This window comes from Schistocerca nitens, chromosome 3 (genome assembly GCF_023898315.1).
Source record: "Schistocerca nitens isolate TAMUIC-IGC-003100 chromosome 3, iqSchNite1.1, whole genome shotgun sequence".
Classification (NCBI taxonomy): domain Eukaryota; kingdom Metazoa; phylum Arthropoda; class Insecta; order Orthoptera; family Acrididae; genus Schistocerca; species Schistocerca nitens.
In genome coordinates, this window is record NC_064616.1 from 983,853,526 (window position 1) to 983,879,862 (window position 26,337).

At 41.7% G+C, this 26,337-nt stretch overlaps 1 protein-coding gene across 1 annotated transcript in view; it reads left to right on the forward strand.

Moving 5' to 3' along the window:
• Positions 1-1,636: 1,636 nt before the first annotated feature.
• LOC126249047 (ER degradation-enhancing alpha-mannosidase-like protein 1) overlaps positions 1,637-26,337 on the forward strand; it is a 182,535-nt gene continuing 157,834 nt past the window's right edge. Inside the window, exon 1 of the mRNA XM_049950674.1 lies at positions 1,637-2,145. Coding sequence (XP_049806631.1) covers positions 1,874-2,145 — 272 coding nt within the window. The 5' untranslated portion in view covers positions 1,637-1,873. The remainder of the gene's footprint in view (positions 2,146-26,337) is intronic.

Consider the following 26,337-nt stretch of genomic DNA (forward strand, 5'->3'; position numbering starts at 1 on the left):
GCAGCCTACCTGTTGTATGTGCAGGTATAAAATAACAATAAAGGAAAAAAAATAGTTCACGACAGTCAGTTTTAGCCCTGATGACGACCATGGAGGTAATGGTCGAAAGCTTGGAGTTTTATCCTGAATTGACGCGGCATGTGCTCCGAGAGATTTTTATTCAAGAAATACGTCGCGAAAGACTTCGTAGACATATTAAAGAACGTATAGACTCCATAACAACAAAAAAATGGACGACAGCTGCGTAAGTCACTGCAGAACTGAATGTTGCAGTCGCGAAACTTTTCGACACTAAAACTACACCATATGAGATCCATAAGCAAGGAACTGCAGCGCGAGATGGAATTCCAAAAGCACTCACCAGTGATGCAAGTGTCCGTAAGAGGAAAACGCAACGTAATGGTGGAGCCACTGGACAACCTGGACAATGGAGCGATGAAAGAAAGTTGTTCGGTCGCATGAGTCGTGTTTCACACTGTTTACAACTACTGACCGTGTTCAGTTCTGGCTTACGCCATCCCGAGCCTACAATGCAGGGTTTTAGCTGCAAGAGTGAAACATGGCGGGGGTTCGGTGATGGCGATTCCCGTAAGAGTTTGGGCAACCTGTGCGCATTCGCACAGACAAAGGTCAATGGCTAGGTAGCGCACAGGTTGCCCAAACTCTTACGGGAAACGCCAACGCGTGCGCGAGTAATGAGTGGGTGGGCAAATGTCTATAAGGTACAATACATATGTAGAATTGTGCAAGTTGGGAATGTGAGTCTCACAGGAAGCGTGCAAGGGATAAGTCCCTGCAGTCGCGCTATTCATATGTGTGTCCTCGGTGGCTCAGATGGATAGAGCGTCTGCCATGTAAGCAGGAGATCCCGTGTTCGAGTCCCGGTCGGGGCACACATTTTCAGCTGTCCACATCGAGGTATAATAACAACACCTGTCAGCAGCTGAGGTTGTCAGTTAGTCATCATTTATGTCAGGGAAAAGCTGCACGGTCATCAACAGTAACTGTTCTTTCGAGAACAAGTTACTGTCTTTGTATGTAATGTGTGTATATTTTTGACCGCCCCCTGCGTCTCATTATGGCATCCTTTACAGGAGTGGTCCTAACCAAGAAAAATAGGGTAAAGACACACATAGGTACCGTCATAGCTATGAATTGTGCTTGCACAACCTTGATAGCAATAAATTCATATTTCTCACAACAGTAGTGTGAATACACTTTGATGTAAAATCCAGCGATACCGATTTTTGACCTGCTCCCATGGATTTAATATTTGCTCTTAGTGACAGATGTGTCGCATTATGAATGTTTATACGTCAGCTAGTCCATTTTTTGTATATTGCGCATAATACTTTCCTAATAATTGCATATTTTTATGTTCTTGTATAACAGAAGCTTACTGTTAATACTCTTTAAGGAGTTAATAGTAGAAAGGAACTCATAATGTTTCAGAACGTTGATATGAGACATTTTTGTGAAATTCAGGGAGTATAAGTCAGTTTTAAAACCAATGACGCGGTGAATGATAATACTATGTATATAGTAATAGGACACTACCAAGTCGATAGGGTGTAGTATTTCTGCACATTACGAACCACGTCAGCCTTACATTTTTTAAATTCTATCTGTGGTATGTTTTATTATCATAGAAACAGACAGCGTGGAAGTTATGTAATCAGCAGTCAAGTTTGTGACATTCTCGCTGAGTAGGGTGATTAGTGAATAATGTGATTGCGGGTGATCTACGTCTGTGCGGGTGTTTTAATTTTATTTTTAAAAATTTGCTTCAATGTGATTAATTTCTCCCGAGGAGTTATAGACGAAACCGTGTGATTCATAAAAACTGTAGACGGGACTATGCTATCACCATACAATGTTCCGTGCCTTATTTAATTTTAATTGTTTTTCGCTCATTATTCTGATTTTACCTCGCACCACCACGGAAAATGTCAATATATTTAAGAAGCCATTGGATTTCTTGGAATCTAAGTATGGAGCTTTTCCAGAAAAACTTCGTTTGCAAATGCTGGAAGAATCGAAGAAAATGTTCTACTTTGCATACGAGAATTACATGGAATATGCCTTTCCGATGGACGAACTTAATCCAATAATGTGCACTGGAAGGGGCCCAGACTATGACAATCCGTAAGTTCAACAAAAATTGCTTAATTTAGCCCTATGTTCCCTATACCCGAAACGTAGTATTTAGATGTGTAGTATGAATACAAAAGGTCAAAACGAGCATTCAAAATGGTTTATCATGAACATAAGTAGGGAACTGACTGGCTGGATAAACCAACTTCTCCTGCACGCAGCAAATAATTTTTTTGATAGTAGTTGACATAATAATTCGTTCCCATTTGTTGGTTTCTTATTAAGTGTTAAAACAGATTTTCTTAAAGTATCATATGAAGCTCCTAGTCTCCACCCTCCCCCTCATGATTCCTCTAGCTGAGCTTGTCATTTTTCATACCTGTTAAAAGCACTTACCCTGTAGAACACATGTATGTATACATCCAGGAGTTGATGTGATACTGGAGGTATTAAATCCCTATAGGGCTAAGATATAATTATTTCTGGTCATTGAGCAAATGCAGACTCTGAGGCCATGTGTAATGTCACAAGTAAGTTTCCAGATAAGTTCTTGTCAAACTGTTTAATGACGTGAATAGAATGGATTACATTTACATACTTAAAGGACAGCTGTTATGTGATTTAAATATATACTTAAGCAGTGTTGTGTATATAAGGTCTTGCCGTTTAGGGAGGACAAAACTAAAGCCTTATGAAAAACAGACTATGCATTTAAAATAACAAGCAGGGATGTATATAGGCTATATTAATTTCATTGTATTATTATTAACTTCATTGTATTATTTTGTTTTGTACTTTTTTATGTATATATTGTTTGTGTCCCATTTCTTTGAAATGGCTTACATGTACCCTTGACAACATCCATACAATATTTATTGTCAACAGATGGATAAATAAAATAAAGTAAATAAATAAATAAATAAATAAATATCATACATTTACTGCACATGTTATAACTGATTTTTATTGAATAAAAACTTGGTTGCTCAGAAATTGTGAGCTGTCTGTTGGGGCAAAAAAAGAAATTATTTCCACAGTTTCAGAACCACTGAACATCCTCACAAATGGTTGACACAGTTTACATTAGTTTGTAATCAGATGCATTAGGCCTATTACAGCTTATATGAATTCCCTTATTTGCAGTAAAGCCAACTCTGGAGGAAGGTACTGTGAAATTATAAATCATGTGTGAAAGAGTGGAATTATAATAGGCAGATGGATTCTGAGGTATGAGAAATATGTATCCTTCCTTAGGAAAGTTATTCAGCAATGTTTAATAGTTGCAAACTTGCATTCTTCTGGCCTTCAATATAATTCTCACTTAAGGTTGGTTGCTTTTCATTTTCGCAAACTGAAATCCTGAACATCAGATGTGGGCTGTGATTTGGATAAGAAAGTTTCTTGCCCACGAAAGGCAAAGGTCCCGAGTTCGAGTGTCGGTCGGGCACACAGTTTTAATCTGCCAGGAAGTTTCATATCAGCGCACACTCATTCTGGAAAGTTTCTTCTGTAGTAGAGTGTAAGAAATACTCTGGTTATGGGTATACTGTGGACAGGTGTTGCCTTGATGCATTTTTATCCCTTTGACTACTGCTGCTGCATTCTTTGGAAAACTTGGGAAGACCTACTCCAACATAGCAACCAGAATGTACTGCTATACTTTATTCATCCATGGTTGTTTCACCTGACATAGCTTTTTGCCTTCACTTTACCTTAACTTACATTACATTAATACTTGTTCCATCAATCATGAATACAACATTCCATAACGGTGTGCAATGTGTCAGATTAACGTAAGTTTTCTTTAAATGATAATTTTTTCCCCAGTGGATGAGCTTCAGCGTGGCTGCTTCAGATGTATTGCTACCTTGTTTCTCATTAACAATAACAAAAATTTGTAGCCCAACAGCCTGATAAGCCTTTCAACTGGATGCTACTTCTGTGACTTGGGCAACCTTGAGTGAACAGCAGCCAATGTTCTCAGGTACTCATCCGCCAAAGTAAAAATTGGGTCCAACGGTGCTTAACTTGGTGACAGCGTGAGAATAGATGTATCCATGGTTGCAAGGCTGTTTTGTTTCTGGTTTAAACTGTCAGGCATATAAAATTACCACATATCATGATTGAGTTGATCAAGTCAGAAATAAACGTATGATGTATGAAGAATTTGTAAGCAAAATGTGAAATGCTGAACTGCCTGATGCACTCTCAAGCTTTTGCACACACACAGTTTGGCGGTGGTATATCCTCCTCACTCAATTTCCAAATGTGAAAAAATTTCCCTTCACTAGCAGCTTTTATTGGTCACTCAGACTGGCTTTAATTTTAAAGTAATTCCTTTTCATATCGGATGCCCTTAAACCAGGAGAAGGACAATACCAATTGAAGAGAGTAAACAACAAACGCAATTGCATAATGCACTGATTCATTCTCCTGCCAGCTTTGAAATTGCAATGAGCTAAGGGCTAGAATGTGATAGTGGCCCCTGCTGAAATCTTGTGTATGATGACAACCTGATCTGCAACATAGCCAAAGATCTAGCTTAGCAGGGTAGGTGACAGTTTGGTTGGGAGTTGGTGAAGCCAACAGATGTGAATGCGAGGTGAGGATTGTGGTAACAGATTGTGGGTATGGCTTCAATACCACGATACTGTTGTTCTGCATTGGGTAAAAGTTATATAAATGTTAATATTCAAACATAATATGAACCAAAATACTGGTCAGAGACTTTGTCATTGTATAACTCCAATGTAGGCTTTCTGTATTTATCTTGCAGTTTGTATTACGAAAACTTATTCTGAACTGGGTTCGGATTTTTGCCTCACCATTGATTTGACTTTCATAGGTTTCACTAGACGAGATTTTGTGTGTTCTACGGCAAGTCCTCAAACAAGGTCATGGAAAATTTACTTTCAAAGCTCTGTCCAGTGTGAACTAATGCTAGGTCATTAATGACATGAAGATCAATGGAATGTTAAAACATTAATCTTGCTTTAAATTTGAAATTGTACAAAAATCCTGTCAGAAATTTCAACTCCAACATTGATAGTGACAATTGATACTGTTAATTACCTTTCGAGCAGGGCGGTACATAGGTTGGGCTCCATATCTTACTATCCTTATTTAGATATACTAAAACAACTTGAGGCAAATGCCAAAAGGATTCCATTGTGAAGACCACAGCTAATATCTTGCTCTAGGATTGCTCTGAGTGTATGTTCTGTGTCTGTGACTTCATTGCCAGTGTGTAGTTCCCTTCCAGATTTTCTTATGTAATATATTTGCAGCCTTCATAATTAAATTTCAGTGAATAACAGGGGTTAAATTATTTTCTGTTATGTGAGTTTTACTTACATGATTGATGTTGGAAATGTTGAATAATGAAGTAAGAGTATCGTACATAGCAAAATGGTGCAGCAACTTGGCTACAGGCAACATAATGGTAGTGGTAGTGTTCTGACCTCTGGTAATTCTAATTTTGCTTTTACATTCTTTCTTTTTTTTCCCTTGGGGAAAGCATCAGCCCATTTTCTTCCCATTAGTGACAAATTCATTAACTAAAAGTACTGGTACTTGATGACTGGTGTGCCAAAAGGGCACTAAAACCACTTATTTTTTCCTCCTAACTCAACACTGCTAATCGCGCGCGCCCACACACACACACACACACACACACACACACACACACACACACACACACACACACACACACACACACACAGAGAGAGAGAGAGAGAGAGAGAGAGAGTGCATCAGAAGTTAAATCTTAATTAGCGAGTAGAAAATCAATGGAACGTGTATAAACTACACTACCAGACAAAAAATGTGGAAGTATCCAGAAGACCTGCCCATGTGTCAGTGTAACGTAGTACAGGTGCACGCCGTTGGTGGCTATGCAAAATATTAAAATTTTAAATTCCGTGAGAAAAGTAGAAACGCCATCAGTGTGCATTATCATTCTCCACATTTAGAGTTGTTACCAGTACTGGTAGGGTATACAAGGGGGCGTGAACAGCATCAGGTGTTCGGTGATCGCTGTGAAGGACACTGAGCTGCTGCATATTTGTGAGACAGTGTTATTAGCTTCTGACAGGTTGAAAGGGGTCTCATTGTGGGTCTCATGGTCTCAGGCTGGACGGATTGTGCAATATCCAGATTTGTGGACCATTCAAATGTAACTGGTCCAATGTGGGATTGCATGGCAAGATGGAGGCAGGCATACTTGTCCTAAAGGTTCCAGTTGACCGCATCAGACCACCGCAATAGGATATTGACTGTATTGTGCCCAGGTGCTTCGTACCCCTTCACGTCTGTCTCTGCACCTGAGAATAAGTAATGTACATCCTGTTTCTTCCTACACCATTGCTCGGAGATTAGCAGTAGTCGGGCTTGGGAATTACCACCCGACACGTAGGCTGCCATTAACACTACAGCAAAAGTGGCTATTTTTGCAGTGATGTGTAGCCAAAGAAGCATTGAGAGCTGGTGAATAGTGTTGCATTGTGTTAAGGATATCTGGAAAGACATCTCAGATTACACACTTAGCGGCAAGGGTGCAGTGCAGACATCCTGAAAGAAAACTATAATAAATTTCTGCCAAACATAATTTGCTGTGGTAGTTCTTCCTCATTGAAAGATTAGTGGACTGTACTAATAAGCAGCATGTTTGGATGATTAAGGTTATTATATCATATAGAAGCCAAACACTCAGAAAATGTATTATAATTTGAAAGACAGTCACAGGTCAGTTTCAGAATTCCACTGTAGACAACAATGCAAATTACGGAAGAACCCATCAGATAATGAAAAAACATGCATTAAACCAAGAGAACAGTGAGCTCTCCTGTCAAATTTAAAAACATGAGTTCATAGAGTGGTACCATAATACTCTTGTGTTGATCAAACATACCGGTAAAACATCTAACAGCATCCCTCTGAAGTTCTTGGTAGACCAAGATACTTGAGCAGCACTAAAGTATGGGTCATCTCTGTGTTGTTTTGCTAGAATACTCCTAATATATCAGTAGACTATTTGTGATCCCTAAAATTGACCTTACATACCAATTCTATTTCACATTTCTTTGCAACCTTTCACCTAGATAATTAATTGCTGTGACTGTGTCAAGCAACACATCACTAATTTTTCTCCCAGGGCACTCGCCACTCTCTGGCGGGTTCATGCTTGGCTACCACAGAGCTCCAGCCTTAGCAGCATAGTTTCCCTTCCATGCTGCATGTGTATCCTCTTTGGGAAACATGCCTGGGCTGTTTTTGGAAATGTATTCTGGATTTTCGGTAGCCAATATCAGAATACTTTCCACTGTTTTTCATTCCTTTTTTTCTTTCTTTGTTCACCTTCTCCTATTCTTCCTCCATTTCGGCATTTGAAGATTCTCTTTTTCTTCTTCCTCCCTGTGTGCTCCTGTAGGTCAGCCCAAGTGTCCAACGCGTAACAGGTGACTGGGTAACACGTAATTCGCAGCCCCAAGTAGACAGGTAAGGTTTGCACTTACCCCTGCTACAGTCCAGGCCTAGGGAGGGTGATTGCTTGAGCTGCTACCTTCCCAAATTTGATGATTGGTCCCTCTGTCAGGTGTTCAGGAGGTGTGACCTTAGGTGTGAACAGTCACCTAAGGCGGGTCCGCACCCCCTTCTGAAGCCCCCCCCCCCCCTTCCTCCCAAGTTGGAAAAAGTGCACCATTGGAGATGCAGGCAATTGTGGGGGATTTTCTTGCAGTGAGTCAATCATCTTCACAGCCATCGGCTACAAAACATAAACGAAATGAGGCTAATGATTCAAAGACCCTCCCAGCTGCACCAAGGTGCATTTTGGTTCCACGTACTGAAGACGGTTAGTCCTTCGCTATGGTAAATCCATTTATTATTCAGAAAGGAGTTGATGCAGTTGCTGGCCATGTGAAATCCTGCTCTCTTTTATGCAATGGCTTTTGGAGACTACTTCTTATTCTCAAGCTCAACAATTGGTTGCACCTTCACTCCTCCATGGCTATCTTGTTTCTGTCAAGGCCCATTGAACGCTGAATTCTTCCTGTGGCGTTATTTACATTGGGCTGCTCAACTGTTTGACAGAAGCAGAAATCCAAATGTATCTCTCTGATCAGGGTGTCATTGCTGTCTATCGAGTGATGAAAAAAGTAGATGCCTCCTTAGTACCCGCATGTACTTTCTTCCTCACTTTTGGTAGAGTGGTTCTTCCATCATAGATCAAAGCAGGTTATGAAATTATCGTAGTCAGACCATATATTCTGAACCCAATGCACTGTTACCAGTGTCGTAGTTACACCCACCCTCGAGAGTCCTGTCAACACGCAGCCAAATGTGTAACATGTGGCAGGGATGCTCACGAGGGTGATTGTCCGCCTCTTCCTCCCAGCTGCATCAATGGCAACTGTGCTGCTTCCTCCCCCTGATTGTCCCATGTATCTTGATGAGCGGGCTGCCCAAGAGATCCGGGCGAAGGAAAAAGTACCTTACCCAGTCACTTGCAAGTTGTTGGCTAGTTGGAAACCCTGTGTTGTACCATTTGGCACCTACAGCACTGCTCTTGGTATGTCTTGCTCCATGAAGGACGTGACCCCACAGACGTGACCTCAAATTTAGCATCATGGTTGTGAAATCAGTCCGCATTGTGGTAGGGTCCCCATCTCCTCCTTCAGCTGTGCCACACACAACCAGACTTTCGCCTGAGGGGGCAAAGTCATCAGCTACACAACGGGCAGGCCAGCAAGGACAGAAGGATACTCTCGTGAAGACTTCCTATGTCCCTCGAGCCGACCAACATCTGAGTCTTCCTCTGCCAGCCGAAAAGGCTCAAAGAAGCTAAACAAAGGCAAACAGTCGTCTCCTTCCCCAACTCGAAAATCATGTTCTATGGTGTCAGTGCATGACACCCTTGCCCGGCTAAGCTCTGTGTCGCTGGTGCGCACCACCAATCGTTTCTTTGCCCTGGACTCTGCAGGCCAATAGAAGGCAGGATCCTCATGGAGCAGGATCCTTGTGCTTCTGTGCCATAAAACAGCGAGTCTTTGAAGGCTCCACTCGGCAGCTGCCGCAGTGACACCCCTTCATTTTTTCCTCGTCATGACTCTCCTTCAATGGAATGTTCGTGGCTTTCGATTCAACAGAGTTTTTACGGCTGCTCCTAGAATCACAGCATCCACTTGCTCACTACCTTCAGGAAATTGTTCTGCACAACCGCTTTAATCTCTCGCATTCCTTCCCGGCCTGCTTTGACCTTCTGCCCGTGGACAGCATCCCATATCATGGGGGAGTCATGCTACTCATATGCGATGACATTCATAGTCAACCCATCTTCTTGCCTACCCGCACTCAAGCTGTTGCAGTTCACATTTCCTTCCTCACTTGACCTTTTCTTTTTGTACCATTTACATCCCTTTGTCATTCGATCTCACCAGGGCAGACTTCTTCCAGCTTATTAGGCAACTACCTCATCCCTTCCTGCTGCTCAGTGACTTTAATACACACAATCCCCTGTGGGGCTCACGCAGAACTTGTCCAAGGGGTGCCCTCTTGGCTGACCTTCTTAATCAACTTAACCTCCTCTGCCTTAACACAGGGGCACCCACGTTTCTTTCAGGCTTCACGCACACTTATTTCCATTTAGACCTATCCTTCTGCACTGTCCAGCTTGCCTATCGTCTCGAGTGGTCAGTTCTCTGCGACACGTACTTGAGCGACCAATTTCCCGTGTGCTATCCATTTGCTGATTCCTACCCCACCTATGTGCACACCCAAATGGCAGCTTAACTAAGGCCGACTGGAGGCTTTACTCTTCCCATGCGACTTTCGACAAACATCATTTCCCCAGTTGTGATGACCAGGTGGAATATCTTACAAACGTTATCCTTACCGCCGCAGGATGTTCCATTCCTCACACTTCCTCTTTACCACACTGTGTTCCGGTCCTTTGGAGGACTAAGGCACGCTGCAACGCAATTTGCGCACGAAGACATGCTCTCCACATTTTTAACTGTTATCCAACGATGGCAAACTGCATTCATTATGAACAGTTGTGTACACAGTGTCATTGTGTATTTTGGGATAACAAAAAAAGCTAGCTGGATTTCATTCACTAGTTCTTTTAACTATTCCATGCCCTCTTCTGTTGTGTGGGCCAACCTCCGACAGCTCTGGAACCAAGATGCAGTCCCCAGTTTCCGTCCTGACAGTAGCAGATGATGTCATAGTGGACCCTATTCCTACCTCAAACACCTTGGGCCGCCATTTTGCAGATATTTTGAGCTCCTCCCACTATCACCCTGCCTTCCTCCATCGGAAACGAGCAGAGGAGGCTCGGGCAATACCCTTCTCTTCTCAGAATCACAAGTACTACAATGTTGCCTGTGCTGTGAGGGAGCTAGATCCTGCTCTCGATTCATCCTGCTCTTGCTTCATCCTGATCCTCCACCCAAGTGCCAAATGCTGTTAACATTCAGATGTTGCAGCGCCTTTCTCTTATGGACAAGCACTTTCTGCTTCATACTTACAACCACATCTGGGCAGAGGCCACATTTCCCAGATGCTGGCATGAATCCACTGTTGTACCCATACTTAAGCCTGGTAAGAACAAACACCTTCCTTCTAGCTGCCGCCCCATTTCTCTCACCAGCTGTGTTTGCAAGGTGATGGAATGTGATTGATGCCCAGTTGGTATGGTGCCTCTAGTCTTGCAATTTACTAACCACTGCACAGTGTGGATTTCGAGCGTGCCATTCTGCAGTTGACCATCTTATCACTTTGTCCAATCATGTCACGAATGGTTTTCTGTGAAAATCTCAGATTGTAGCTGTTTTTCACAATTTGGAGAAAGCCTAAGACACCTGCTGGAGGACTGGTATTTTCCGTACTGTGTACACGTGAAGCTTACATGGCCGCCTGCCCTGTTTCCTTGAGTAATCTTTAAAAGACCAAGTTTTCAAGGTACATGTGGATTCTGCCTTGTCGGACACCTTTATCCAGGAAAACGGTGTGCCTCATGTTTCCATCCTGAGCCTCATTCTCTTGGCTATTGTCATTGATCCTATAATGGCCTGTCTCACACCCGGCATCTCCGGCTCCCTTTTTGTTGACGAATTTGCCAACTATTGCAGTTCTACTTGGACCTATCTCATTGACCGGTGTCTTCAGCGATGTCTTGATCGTCTTTGCTCGTGGAGTGCCAACAGTGGCTTTTTTTTTTCTCTCTCTGACAAAAGCCTTGGTTTCTTCACCGTCTTTACATTTTGGGCCTGTTGCTCTTCCATTTGTTGAAACTATGAAATTCCTGAGGCTCATGCTCGGTAGGAAACTTTCTTGAACTTCCCACATGTCTTGTCTGGCAGTCTGCTATATGCGGTCCCTCAGTGTTCTACGTGTTCTCAGTGGTACTGCCTGGGGAGTGGATCAAGCCATCATCCTCCGTTTGTACCGATCCTTTATTCGAAACTAGACTACGGGTGTTTCGTGTATGTATCTGCATGTCTGTCCCTCTTACACTGTCTCAATACTATCCACCATTGTGGCATCCTTCTGGCCACTGGCACCTTTTACACTCGCCCAGCTGCGAGAGTCTGTATGCAGAAGCTGCCGAACGACCGCTGTCCTACTGCCGTGACTTTCTCCTCAGCAGATACACGTGCTGTTTGCCTGCTACGCATGGCCGCCCATCCTATGTCACCTCTTCGATGACTCTTTTGATCGCCAGTGTGGGGTGTGTCCCTCTTCTGTTACCTTCTGGAGTTTGGGTTCAGCTCTTGCTCCGGCAGCTCGACTTAACGCTACCTGCAACTTTGCCAGTGGGTGTGAACCCTTCACCACCTAGGCATTGTGTGGCAGCCCGTGTTCACCTCGGCCTTCATTTGCTTCCTAAGGACACTACTCTAGCCTCGCTCTATTGCCTTCAGTTTCACGACCTTCGCACGGACTTATGCGATGTATCTTTGTGTACACTGGTGGCTCTCGGACTGACCGTGGTATCGGGAGTGCCTTAGTCACCGGTGCCGACATTTTGTGGTATCTGTTTCCAGAACACTGCTGAGAAATTACAGCAGAGTGCTTTGCCCTGTATCGGGCCATGCAGTACATCTGACGACACGGGCTTTTCAATTGAATCATCTGTTCAGAAACTCTGTGCCCTTCAAAGCCTCTACGTACTGTATGCCATTCATCCCCTAGTGGAACGGATCCAGGAATGCTGTCACTTGCTCACTCTCGATGGAGCCACTGTGATATTTATGTGGGTTCGTGGTCACACAGGTCTGACAGGAAACGAGGTCGCTGACGCTGCTGCCGAGGCTGCAGTCCTCTTGCCTCAGCCCGCTAGTTCTTCCATTCACTCCGTGTTGCCGTCTGTCAGCAGGTGGTGTCACTTTGGCATCACCACTGGTCCTCCCTTCAGGGGAACAAGCTCCGGGTTATTAAGCCTCTCCCAGCAACTCGGATGATCTCATCTCTGCCCTCTTGCCACAAGGAGACAATTTTTAACTACATTGGATGTTGGGCCCTGTCTTTTTAGCCATCACCATTTGTTAAGTGGTACTCCCCACTACTTTGTGCACATTGTGCTCAACTTTTGATGGTCTGCCATTTCCTGACAGAATGCCGTTTTTTTTTAACCGCTTATGTTCTCATTTATGTTTTCCATCTGAGTTATTTGCCACTTTAGCGAACGGCGTGTGGGCTGTCAGCCACGTTTTACTTAGCAGTATGACGAAGGCCATTTAGTTTTTAATTCTGGACCTCCATTTCTCTATGGTGATTTTACAGACCTTACTCCATATCCCTGTTTTTAGCTGCCTTCTTTTACGTTGATTGGGATTGACATGTAGTCATTTTTAACTGCTTTCTTTATCTTCGTGTTCTACAGTTTTGACATGGGCGCATATGATCGTAATTGTTTTTGTGCCCTAAAACAAAACAAAAAACAATAATTTTGTATTTGAACATTACAAGTTTGTGTTTTTCGTACTCATCTGCAGTAAATTACATTTTTCCACATTTAGAGCATGCTGCCATTCATCACACACAATAAAAATTCTATCCACTTCATCTTGTTTCCTCCTACAGTCATTCAAAGACATTTTACCATTTACTACTACAACACACCAAGCAAGGTGGCAGTGTGGTTAGAACACTGGACTTGCACTCTGGAGGATGATGGTTTAAATCCTCATTTAGATTTAGGTTTTCCACAATTTCCTTAAATTGCCCCAGGAAGATGCCTGGAGGGTCCCTTTGAAAAGGGCACAGCACATTTCCTTCCCCATCCTTTTGTAGTCTGTGCTTGCGCTTTGCCTCTAATGACCGTGCTGTCGGCAGGATGTTAAACTCCAGTCATCCTTCCTCCCTTTTACAATGTCACCAGCAGTCAGTCCAGTTACTGATAACCCTACCTGTCAGATTGTTTATGTACATAGAGAGCAACTGTGGTCCTATTGCACTTCCATTGATATTCCTGGTGGTACCTTTTCTCTCTGAACACTTGCTATCCAGAATAATATACTGGGTTCTATTACTTAGAGACTTCGAGCCACTTGCGTATCTGAGAACCTATTCCATATGCTTGGATGGTTGTCTGTTGCACGACACCATTCTGCATTTGTTCTCTCAGCACTTTCTGAATTTTATTATGTAATCATGGTGCGTCCACATACTTGGCTATAGGCTAGTCCTCCAGACCAATCTACAACAAACATTATACTTTTGGACAGTAACAGGGAGTACTGGTACCAAAATTTATTTATGATTAAAAGGTAATAAGTGTCTTTCAACTTAGTCATCTCCTTCCTACATTCAGAAAGCTTTAGGATGTATAATTATATCCCTCGAAAGTCAACTTAGAAATGACACTACTAATAAAAAAAAATATAACTAAAGCTAAAGTGCAAGAAGTTAGGGAATCTCTTGCTTCCATCCAGAAGCCTGTGTCAGTTACTCTGCCAATCATGCAGTATGGAACCAAAGCTGCAAATATTTCAAGAGGAAAAGAGGATGCATGAGATAAAAGTAATCATGTGAGCATCCTGTGTACTAGGACAAAAAAAGAGAAAAAAGTGTTAGTCAGTGCAGTTGTCTATATTAACAACATACTTTACCTTGGCGATTAAGGCTATTATTGCCAAATTCAGCATGCTAGCTTACACTAAGACTAGAACTGTAAGTGCAACAAATGGATGATTTTGAAAGTGTAGTTGTAAAGTAACAATTACTTCCACTTGGGTAACAAACAGTTCACTCCTGAGAAGTAGTGAGAGCAATAAAAAGCAAGTAACATAACAACAAAGTGTCACAATGTACATTGCTAGTCTAAAGCTGTCAGACCTTCACATTCATGTTTGCTAACATGTGCAAGGAGGCTCACATCCACTGAAGTAAAGAACTGTGAAGTCTGTTGGAGGGAACTCAACACGTCCCTCTGCTGAACCCTCAACTACCATACATCTTCAATCTCCACAGTATGAAAAAATAGGCAGAGGTAGAAAAATTTCATTGATGAAATGGCTTCCACACTGCTGTGCAACTTGAATGGACTCAGATTAAAGTGCAGGAACTGATTTTGACACAGTGGAGATGTTTATGTCTGCAAGAGAGTTATTTAAAGAAATCTGGCACAGGACAAGAGTCATTTTAAAATATTTAACGCTCCTGTGTTAATGTGTCATATCCTTTACAGAAAGGACTACCATAGTGGGGAGAGGGCTAAAGTTGGTGTTTCTATATTCATCAGTGATTAATACCAACCACACCCCACCACTCTTCCTCAGCACCTACTTTCAAGCTTTTTTTTTAAAAAGGAAAAAACCTCTAGGGGAGCTTCTCAAGCAGGTCCCCAATCCTTTTTCCTCTACTTGAACATTTTTGCACTTAATGTGCTATGGCAATATTCCATCACCTGTCCCCTGCATCTAGGTATTGAGAGCCATGGGTATCCAGAAATATTGTGCCTTCTAAACATGGGGCACATACCTCAGCATCACTATTGTGCTTTAGATTGGTTCCCTTGCCATCACCGCCGGCCGAAGTGGCCGTGCGGTTAAAGGCGCTGCAGTCTGGAACCGCAGGACCGCTACAGTCGCAGGTTCGAATCCTGCCTCGGGCATGGATGTTTGTGATGTCCTTAGGTTAGTTAGGTTTAACTAGTTCTAAGTTCTAGGGGACTAATGACCTCAGCAGTTGAGTCCCATAGTGCTCAGAGCCATTTTTGAACCTTGCCATCATCGATATCACTTAGTGGAAAGTGGTTGGTGATTTTTCACTCCAGTGACTGACTGCTCCCCAACTGAATACATCTGACAGATCAAACATTACCAGAACGTCACCGCCAAAGTGGATGCTCGGAAAGGCTAACTGGGTGTTGTACAGTCCACAGGTTGTATTGGGACTTCGAGACAGCATTGAGGAATGGGTGGATTACATTAAGACAGTTATCCACCATGCTGCTGGTGCACCTATCTCAAAGTCTTTGTGACCTCTATGAAGATCACCGCTACCTTAGGTGAGTAAGGATTGCTCCTTTGCACAGGTTCAGGTGCTGACCAGTTGCAGAGAACATCACAGGCTTTTAGGTGAGGAGGACCTAATGTTATTGTATTAGTAAGGAGGGTAGAAAGAGATTGTGGCAAGAATTTCTGTACTCATTAAATTGTTCCATCAGCTCAACTCATAAGGGAAACCATCAGAAGAATTCATTTAAAGCAAAGTAGCAGCCGTATTGGAGGTATGTTTCCAAACAGAGACATTGTCCAAACAATCAGACAGCATTTTGCTAAGATTATTGCTACTACCAGCCTGAATGCTGCATACTGTCGTCACTGCTGCATGAGCGTCGAAAGAGATGGGTTAGGTTTCAGGTCCAGTAACACTAAATCCTACATCTACCCATTCTTGATAAAGGAGTTGGATTCGGCACTGTCTGAGACTCTGGATACTGCAGTCAGTCTTGACCAGCTCAATTGCAGTATGGTGTGGCATCTTGGAACAAAATCTAGATATTTTAGTAAAATGACAGACAGAAGAATTTTTCAGCTTGGGAGGGAGGAAATTTTATTCCCTCTCCTAAAGTGATGGAAATGCTGAACATTCCCCAGTGGTTACTAAACTAGGTGCATAAGAAAGACCTTGGAGTATGCAGTAAATGATCATCTGATATGTATTCTAGAGACCAGGAAACTCCCCAGCCCCTCTAACTGCAATTTTAAGAGCTAGCAACACACCACTGACAACCTGAGCGTGTTTCAGGTGGTTATAAAACAGGCTTTACCATCCCATAGAGGCCACATCTGATAACTTTTATTTTTCATAGTAGAAAAAGGTGTGTGATACTACTTGCAGATGCACTATTATTTGGACAGCTCCATCAGGTTTATGTGGATGCTTACCTGTACTCATACAGTCCTTTCTATCCCATCAAATTTCTGTTTAGATTTTGAGGTGACAAAAGTTCTGTCCGACAGATTTGAGCAGGAGAACGGCATCCTGCAAGGCTTTGTTTTTAAGTATAACTTCATTTTCCACTGTCATAAGCACTGTAATATACATGGTAAGGAGCCCAACCATTCTCACAGAGATTTTAATTTACATAACCTGTAAAGGAGGACATTATTTTAAGTTTTAAAGATTCAAAGTAGTTTCTGGGTCTCATATTCAATTCAAAGCAGTCATGGCTACCATGCACAAGGGGTATGCATGCGAGGTCTTTCAAGACCCTGAACACTTTGAAATACCTTAGACATATATCCAAGGAAACAGATATGACTCATCTGCTCCAGTTTTATAAACCTTTAATACAATCTTGGCTAGATTTTGGGAGCACAGTTGATGACTCGGTGCCAGGGCATCTCATAACTTGATGCTGTCCACCATGACAGGATTAGGCTAGCCACAGGTCCCTACAGGACAAGCCCTATGTGTAACTTCAGAACTGTCGTCTGGTAGTTGTTCCCCACGGTGAGTCAGGGGTAGAGGTTCTTGGTTGTTTCAGAAGCACTGGCATACCAAACAGTTGGGTGCCCTGCCATAAAAGCAGTATTCACAAATCATGTGCAAGCAATTGGGCCATGCAGATCAGCACATAGCTGTGCTTGATCTTCAACAAATACCAGCTCTAACCCACGGTTGAAAGAGACTACTGTCTTGACTACTAAAGGGGTCCAGAGTACTTGTAGATTTTATGAACTTTTAATTAGTCCAGGAACTATAGAGCTTTTGTTTGAAAGTGAATCTAAGCAGACAGTCTCTATTGCCTGCTCAGCAGTTTCCCTCGAGTTTTTTTTTTTTGTCAAGATTCATTTACCAAATGAGCTTATTGCATCTGACACAGAACTAAATGCAATCTTGATGACACTGGAACAGATGGTATGTATTCATGCCGAGAAATTCCTCGTGTGCTCAGATTCCATGAGTGCATTTCAATCTGTACAGTGCATGTCCCCAGCAGGCATATATGCCCAGAACATCCAAGATTTTGCCAGCTGTCTTTGTTACTCCCTAAATTATTATGGAGAAGGTTTTAATGTGTTGTCACAGTGGCTGGATCATCATGTTGTTGTTGGTGGTGGTTATGAATTATCAGCCATTCAGATGCAATTTTTTGAATTACTTTTTAGCCTTTATTCTCTAAGTTCAGTGAAGATTATTAACAGCTAATTTTGTCATTGATAAAGTTAACTATCTTAAATTTTCCACGATTGGGCATGACTGGGTAAGTGAATGTGAGTGAAAATGGGGAAAAAGTGATTGTGATTTTGAATGAGTTTGTATGTTATACATTTTTAGCTTTACCTATTATAACATCACTTTGTGTGGACAATTTTAGCTAGGGTGCCAATAACTTCACTTGGGTTTCAAGACTTAAGTCACTTGCAGCTACAGAAAACAGATAAGAATGGGGCAAAATGAATTGTTAAATCATTGTATAGTAGATATGTCTATGGGTATGATACAATACAAAGTAAGCTAATGAGAATCGGTGTACCATACATTCACTCGCTAGTGCCATGTGTCTTTCATGTGCTACCTGTTGCCAGACAAATTAAAATGCTCATTACTAAAACTGCTCCACGAAGAGTACACAAAAGTGAAGGTAGACAATTACATTCACTATACAGAATTTGTTGTGTCTCGGGAAAGGAGCATAAACAAAAAACAAAGATGCAGTTTCTTTTTCATGTGCCAGGCACTTCCAGTGTAAACTGGCACATTGAGAAGTGTAGATCTCTTTGACTCCTCGCAAGCTTTTGTTTGCAAGGATCACGCTAAACTTTTGTGCAAGTTGGAACATTATCATATTAGAGGGAAACCTCACCTTTGGTTCTGATTGTGTCTAGGACCCACAAGGGGCTCGCAGTCCTTTTGTATGTGGTTTGCTAACACTGGCCCCCAGCTTCTGTGCTACTACTTCATTTTCCATGCTGCTCGTCTAATCTCTGAGGGGCTCACCCAATAATGGCTGCATACAGGCATGGTGAACCCATGGATTGCAAGCTTGGGAACCGTCAGTGATGCCAGTTCTTTTTAACTGTAAGCTGTGCATGTAGTTAAGCAGCCATAATTGGGTGCTCCAGTTTATAACTGCGCATTACAGGGAATGGAATCTTGGCTCAGCTGCCGGTCATAAGTTAACAAACTTGGACAAGAAAACCTCAACCTCAAGGTGTGCTACGTGTCAGTGGTATGGATTGCTGTTGAGGTAAGAGTCATTAGTAGGCAACGTTTGGAGTGCCTACCAAACCTAAGTTAGGCATGCTTGTGGGGGTGAATAATACAAAATCAGTTGAGAGAACAAGTGAGGGCTGTTCTTTTGAGCAGTTATCTTGTTAATTGGAATAAGACATGAAAAATGTTTTAGAATGTCTTTCTAGTAGTAAAGCAAGCGAAAGAGTCATTTGAAATAGTATGTATTTTAAATACGAAGAGGTCTAAAGGTGTTTGCTGTGAATTGAAAATCTGTGAAGTGGCACTCGGAAGTAGACCCCATTTTAGTTGAACCAACTATATCTCAACAGGCTAATGCCCTTCTTAAGCAGAACATGCATGTGAAGTATCCAGATGTTGTGGAACTACAACATAACCTTAATCTTAGCAAGAATGTCGTAACATAAAAAGATCTACTGTACACCATAGTGTGAAAGGTATATCACCATAGATGCTTTCAGAAACATTAGGCAGCTCCCACATCCATCCCTCCTCTGAAGGATTTTAATGCACATAACATGCTATGGGGTTCTGATAACACCGTCTCTGAGATCTAGTTATAGAAGGCTTCATCCTCACATCTGTCCCCTGAATAGAGAACGAGGGATGCACTTCAGTACAGCTTTAGTCTCGATATCAACCATTGGCCTGTCCAACTTGCCTGGTCTTGCAGATATGACTCTATGGTAATTTGGTAATAACTAACATTATAATGACTAATTCTTCTTGAAAGAACAGTGTCAGAAAAGAAGATGCCTAATGGCTACTTTAGGTAACAATCTGATTGTAGTGTACCCAGTTACGTGTGTTTAAATGCCGCAACAATGTTCAGGACATTTTGTATCACATTACCAGTGTGATTTGTGAACCCATTCAAGTACCCATCCAAAAATCATGCTGTCAGCTTAGAAAACAATCTGTCCCATGGAAATTAGTAGTGCTACTCTACAATTAGGGGCAGTTAAGGATGCAGGCAGGCAGACAGACAGACAATATCTCAGTATTTCTTGTAACAAGAGCAAAAGCTTACAGGGTAATTAAAAATAGCAGGAGAAGATCATGGCAGAATCTCTCAAATTCAGCCACTCCATATCAGCAATCACTGAATGGGAATCAATAGGAAGGATCTCTGATAAAGTCAGATCAACACCAGCCATTTCTACCCTGAACAGCAGAATACAGTTAACCTCACCCAGTGAAGTGACCCAGGAAATAGTGGTGTTCCCCCCCCCCCCCCCCCCCAAAAAAAAAAAAAAAGTCTAGCAGTTTTCAAAATCCTACTTTCTGGTATCTCACAGGAGACATGCAGAAGTAAAAGTTGGTACTTCAGCTCCATCAATCAGGAATAGGACAACTGTTCTTTCTCCAAGTGGGGATAAGGATCCATCCCATCAGAGGCAAATAGCACAGCTCCAGGCCCACACACTATTCAATTGCAACATTTAAATGTAAAATCTGAAGTGATTCTTGTTGATGTTTTATTAAAACTTAGCCTCGATAGAATTGCCCCAACCTGTAGCAAGAGGCTGTTGTGTCCCCTCTCCTAAAGCTGGGAAAAATTCTTACATGTCCAAGTAGCTTTTGCAGATTTGCTTTGTCAAGCCAGTGGGGAAGACTGTGGAATGAATGGTGAACTTTCAAAGCAAGTAGTGTCTTGAAACCAGGAGAATCATTAACAGCTTCCAAAGTGGTTTTTGGCGGTGTAGTATGGTAACAGGACTCTGCGGACATTTTTATATACGATGCTCAGGGTGAAACAGTTAACGTGTGCCCTATTGTTAATGGACTATCTGATCACGATGCACAATTCATGAAAATAAACCATGTAACACCTTATAGCTCTGAAACATTTTCTTATAAAGTAGGAAATAATGTTTTAGGAATAAGTGGAATGAATTAAGGTCCAGGGTGATTTTGCTAAATGGGGACAAACTGCAGGAAATAATCCCTGAGACGAAATGAGCAAAAACGATCATATGGACATGCGCCCTGATACTCATTGCAAGGGAGATACACCCACTTGAGGGTGGAGAGAAAAGGTGTTGAACACCGTAGAATGACCATGGCATCAGCACCAAACACAAGGTCTGCCATCATGGGTTAAGCCAGATGACTGTGTTGAACATTCTCAATAACATCTCCTGCTAACTGTATCATTTAAAATGCATGCAGACCTTACTACATACAGACTTGCATCTGCCATGACAGTTTTGTCACCGGTTCATCACACAGGCTACGATACACCTGGAATTTCCATCATCCATCATATTCAAAGACTGTGCCACCTTTTTCTAGTGTCAGTACCATCAACCTCTGCAACACCTACGTGTCAGCTACACAATATCCACATGGTATGGTCGGAGTCAGCCATTGGCATAAGTTCAGCCTCAGTGTGCGGGCGGGAATTATTGGCGACCTTCTCTAAGGACCTGTCATCCTTCCAAATCACCTCAGTCGAGGCATATCTGCACTTCCTGTGGGTTACCCTGCCTCTCCTGCTGGAAGATGTGATCCGCCTTTGGTGGTATGAAGAGTAATGTATCCTCTACATAATTGTGCTCCAGCCCACTGCCCATTTGAGTGTGGAATTAAAACACATACAGACAGAACATTCCCCCTTGCATGGTGTTACTTGCATTGTACAAAAAAATGTAATATTTCAAGGAATGTCATTAAAATATCCAAAAATATGTGCATCATGGCAGAAAATAAATCCGATAAAGAGATTAAGACTATGTGGAATATTGTGAAATATTCAGAAGATGGTGTCATAATTAAGCTGAATAACAATGATGTGGATGATAATTCATGAATTGAGAGTACTATTAAAAATCACTTTTTAAATGTAGCAGCAGAAATAGGATTAAATGGTTCAGAGGAAGAAGCAAGAGAATATATTAAAAATGAAATTCCATCAAACTTTAAGGAACTACAAGTAGCCCCAATATTCTACAGTGAAATTAAGACATACAAAAGTTCTCAAAAATGGAAGTTCATATGGTGTTGATGGAATTTCAAACAGAATTCTAAAGAATTGTTCTAACTTAATAAATAACATCATATAATGCATCACTGGCAAAGGAAACTTTTGCGGACAGATTAAAATATGTCGTTAAACTTCTTTCGTATAAAGTTGACAAGAAAGAGTTAAAATAATTATCAGCCAACTTCCTTACTGATGTATTTTTTGAAAGTATTTGAAAAAGTAATGTAATGAAGTGTTGTCCCACAGCAACTTAAACATTAGTGTCATGCAATATTTTGTGTAATGTAATATCTTGTACAGACATCTTTTATTAACCTAACACATTCCACGTCATTACGAAGTGTCGTATTCATGATCTATGGAACATGTATTAATCTAATCTAGAAAGTCAGTTAAAATTGCTCAGCAGAGGAAAGGCAACTGAACCTAACAGGTTACCTGTACGATTCTCATACAGTATGCAAAAGAACTTGCTCCTCTTCCTACAGCAGTGTACCCTAGGTTGCTGGAGGAGTTAAGTGTTCCTAGTGATTGGAAAAAGTGTGTATCATCAAACAGCAGCACACAATTATAGACCTTTATCACTGACTCAGTCTTTCATATTATTGTAGAACATATTTTATGATCACTTATTACGGCATTTCTGGAGACCAAAAATCACCGCTGTAGGAATCGACTGGGATTCCCTTAACAGATCCATTTCACCCTGTTAGTTCATGAAAACTGGAAAGCAGTAGGTACTGGCACCCGTGTTGATAACGTGCTCTTTGATTTTTGAAAGGTATTCTATGTGGTTCTGAACTGTTGCCTAATGAACAGAATACGAGCTTATGGAACCGCAGACCAGCTGTGTGACTAGTTTGAAGTGTTCTTAGTAAACAGACACAACATGTCATTCGTAACAGAGAGAAATCTTAAAGTATAGAAGTTAGAAATAAGTTTGAACCTACCCCGAGGTAGTGTAATGGGACAGTTACTTTTCACACTTGTTGTGGTATGTTAAAGAACTTGGATCAGTGCTCGGTGCAGGGATTGGCAGTTGACCCTCAGCATAAACAATTGTAATGTATTGTGCATTTATAAATAGAAAGACCCATTATTGTACGATTACACAATTGCAGAACAATCACCGGAAATGGTTACTTTCATTAAATACACAGAAGTGTGTGTACGGAGTGGTTTAAAGTTGAACAATCACATAAACTACTTCTAAGAGAGGCAGATGCCAGATTGATGGTGAGATATATTGAAAGAATTCTCAGGAAGTGTGCTCTGAGGTCCACACACAAAAAAGGTAATCTCAAAACCTAGTTAAACCATTAGGTGAGTATTGCTCATCAGAGTAGGACCCAAACCAAATAGGACTGATAAAAGAAATAGAGAAGAGCCAAAGAACAGCAGCACATCTTGTCATAGGTTCATGTAGTGAGCTCAAGTTTCGCAAGATATACTTGTTCGACTACAGTAGCAGATGCAGCAAGAGAGGCATTATGAATAGGGTTTTGGTTTAGTGGCCTGCTGTTAAAATTGAGGGTGTACACTGTAGAACAATCGACCAATATATTGCTTCCTCCTACCTATATCTTGCAAAATGACTATGAAGGTAAAATTAGAGATATTTCAGCTCACACCTGGGCTTATAGACAATTGTTCTACCCTCGCGTCATTTGCAACTGGAACGGGGAAGGGGGAGATTAAAGTGGTACACAAAGTACCCTACACCACACACTGTAAGGTGGCTTGTGTAGTGTAGATATGATTCAACCTCTTCATTAGTTATCCAGAGCACACTGTTGAACATGAGGCTCTGCAGGTAGTGGATTCGTGGATGTGTGTTACAGAGAGAGTCATCTTAAAGTGACGTACATATTTGTAATATGGAAGAAGAATTAAATGAAGGCTACTATAATACAAAGCAATGAGTAGAAGAAAAAATTTCATTCAAAATATGTAGTAAACATTTGTGATTGTGACTCATATTGCATTATGCATTTAAATATAAGCACGATTACTGTTATTAATCATCCAACCATCTGCCCACAAAGACAACACAATAACACGTTGTCAGGCTATTACAGTGTCAACTTTAATGTTCCTGAGGCTGGCAGGAATCTGAAGCAGAGACCTGTTGACGCAAAGTGTTCAGAATTGTCAACTTTTCACAGTCAGTATTGGTGGCCTTACTGGACCTTCCTATAGTTAGTCCATTTGGGCCTCACAACATATTGATTTATGTCAAGTAGTAAAGGGTACAGCAAACAGTCGCAGATAACATTTATTGTGCATCCACATCTCGGTCACTGTGTATCTGTGGTCAGTGCAGTAAATTTAAGTTAAAACATTAAATCCAGTTATATATGCACATAGTCCCAACTGGACTAATTATGTCAAAAGTTGAATTGATACTATGTGCATTTATCATATAGAAGTGGTTTCAGTGTTTTAACTTACATTTACTGCACTGAAGATGGCCACGCAGTGACCGAAATCTGGATGTGCAATTAACATTATTTGTGACTGACTGCATACCCTTTACTGTTTAAAGTAAGCACTGTCACTGGGCACAACTGCTTCCCCATCGAGTCAAACCTGATAATACTAATTTATGTAGGTTACCGGTTAGTAACAAGATCAGTACATATGCAGCCTGAGGTGCTGCCCCCTGTATCAGTATTGGCTCTTCAGCAAAAAAATTTGACGACCGCTGCTATATTGGACATTCACTTGCACTTCCATGGGACCTCTGGTAGTAACTAAAGGTGCCGTGACAGATGTGGACTACATGAACATTATTGTGGACTACCTGCATCTCTTTATGCTTGATGTCTTCCCCAATTACATTGGCTTCCTCCAGTTCATGTCACAAGGCAAGAATCGTGCACGGGAACAGGAGCACGATGATAAACTCACATTGGTATCTGGACACCAAATTCGCCTGGCCTGAACCTGATGGAACACAATGGGATGTTATCGGGTGTCAGCTGTGTGCCCACAAACTACCGGCCAGTAATTTACAGGAATTGCATGACCTGTTCATTGCAATCTGCTCCCACATACCTCAGAAAACCTACCAAGAACTTGTCAAATCCACACCATGCTGTATTTTGCATTTCAAAGGTAGACAAAGACGCTGTTAAGAAAGTGGTCATAATGTTTTGGCTCGTACTAATTGTCTCTGCAATTTCCTGTTCAACTGACACATTTCACATCATAATGCTTATAGTGATTATGATTTACAGAACATGGAAATAACTACGTTATTAATAGCTAAATGCATGTAGGAATTGGATATACATCCTAAATTCCTTCCTTCTCCTCCTCCTCCCCCCCCCCCTCCCCCCTGCCGCCTATGTCAGTTTTCTTCACACCTCTCTCTCTGTTCTCATACCTGGGTAAATCAGTTGCAATTGTTGGTATACGGGGTATGAGAGAGACCTCTCCAGCTGCCGGATCTCTGAATATAGTAGATTCGATGACAGTAAATCGCATAGTTTCAACCTGCAAGTGGGTAGGATTATAAAGTTTCAGGTGTTCAGTTTCTGTAGTGGTATTCTAATCATAAGCTGATAAAACATAAATACAGTTTCCCCATTTTCTGTAAAACTGTCCCAATAGTGAGAAAGAACACAAAACAAAACAGTACATTGTTATATACACATCCTGTGTTTGAAATTATAAACAAGGAGGAAGAATATACAGGGTGCCCATAATTAAAGTTTCAAAATGCTGTAGGAAGAGAATCACTGCTCAAAAAGATGTCAAATTTGAACAGCATGTTATTGACATGGGGGGGGGGAGGGGAGGGGGGGGGGAATGCCTTGGAAAATTTAACAAAAATTGTACCAATACATGACACTGTAAGCATCTTAACTTAATAGGATGAGCTACAAATGACAGGTGAATATCAATATGACAGTTGTGGTTTGAATTGCACGTTACATCAACCTTACTCTTCAATATGAATGATTGCGCATGTTCGGCAGTCAACAGTTGTTAGTACACTGGTACTGTTAGTTAGGTGAGCCCATACACTGTGGGTAGGTCATACCTCCTTGGATGGGAAAAATCAGTTTTTAATTTTCCCGAGTCCAAAAACTGCATAATAACCAAAGTGACATAGGTTAAAAACAGTATAAAATGTGGCACTGGTTTCTAATTGTTGTGAGACTGACGCAAGACACGTTCAGTATGCTGGCCACTGTATTCTGCCACAAGTTTAAATCGAGAATCAGCTTAATCGACAAATAGCACGGTCCACAACAGATCGGAGTGTTTTGGGGGTCACATTCAGAATACATTGCTCAGTGCGTGCCTTCAATTCAAATACGTTCGTAGCTGGGGCGCTAAACACATCATCTTTCAGATAACCCCACAGCCAGAAATCACACGGATGAAGACAAGTGATCTGGAAAGCCAGGCTGTTGGGAAATTGTGGCTGAGAATTGTAACACTTTCGAAATGCCTCTGTACCAGCCACCTGAGTGGCTGGCAATGTGCGTAAGAGGGCCATCTTGCATAAAAATCATCCTACCCACACTTCCACGCTG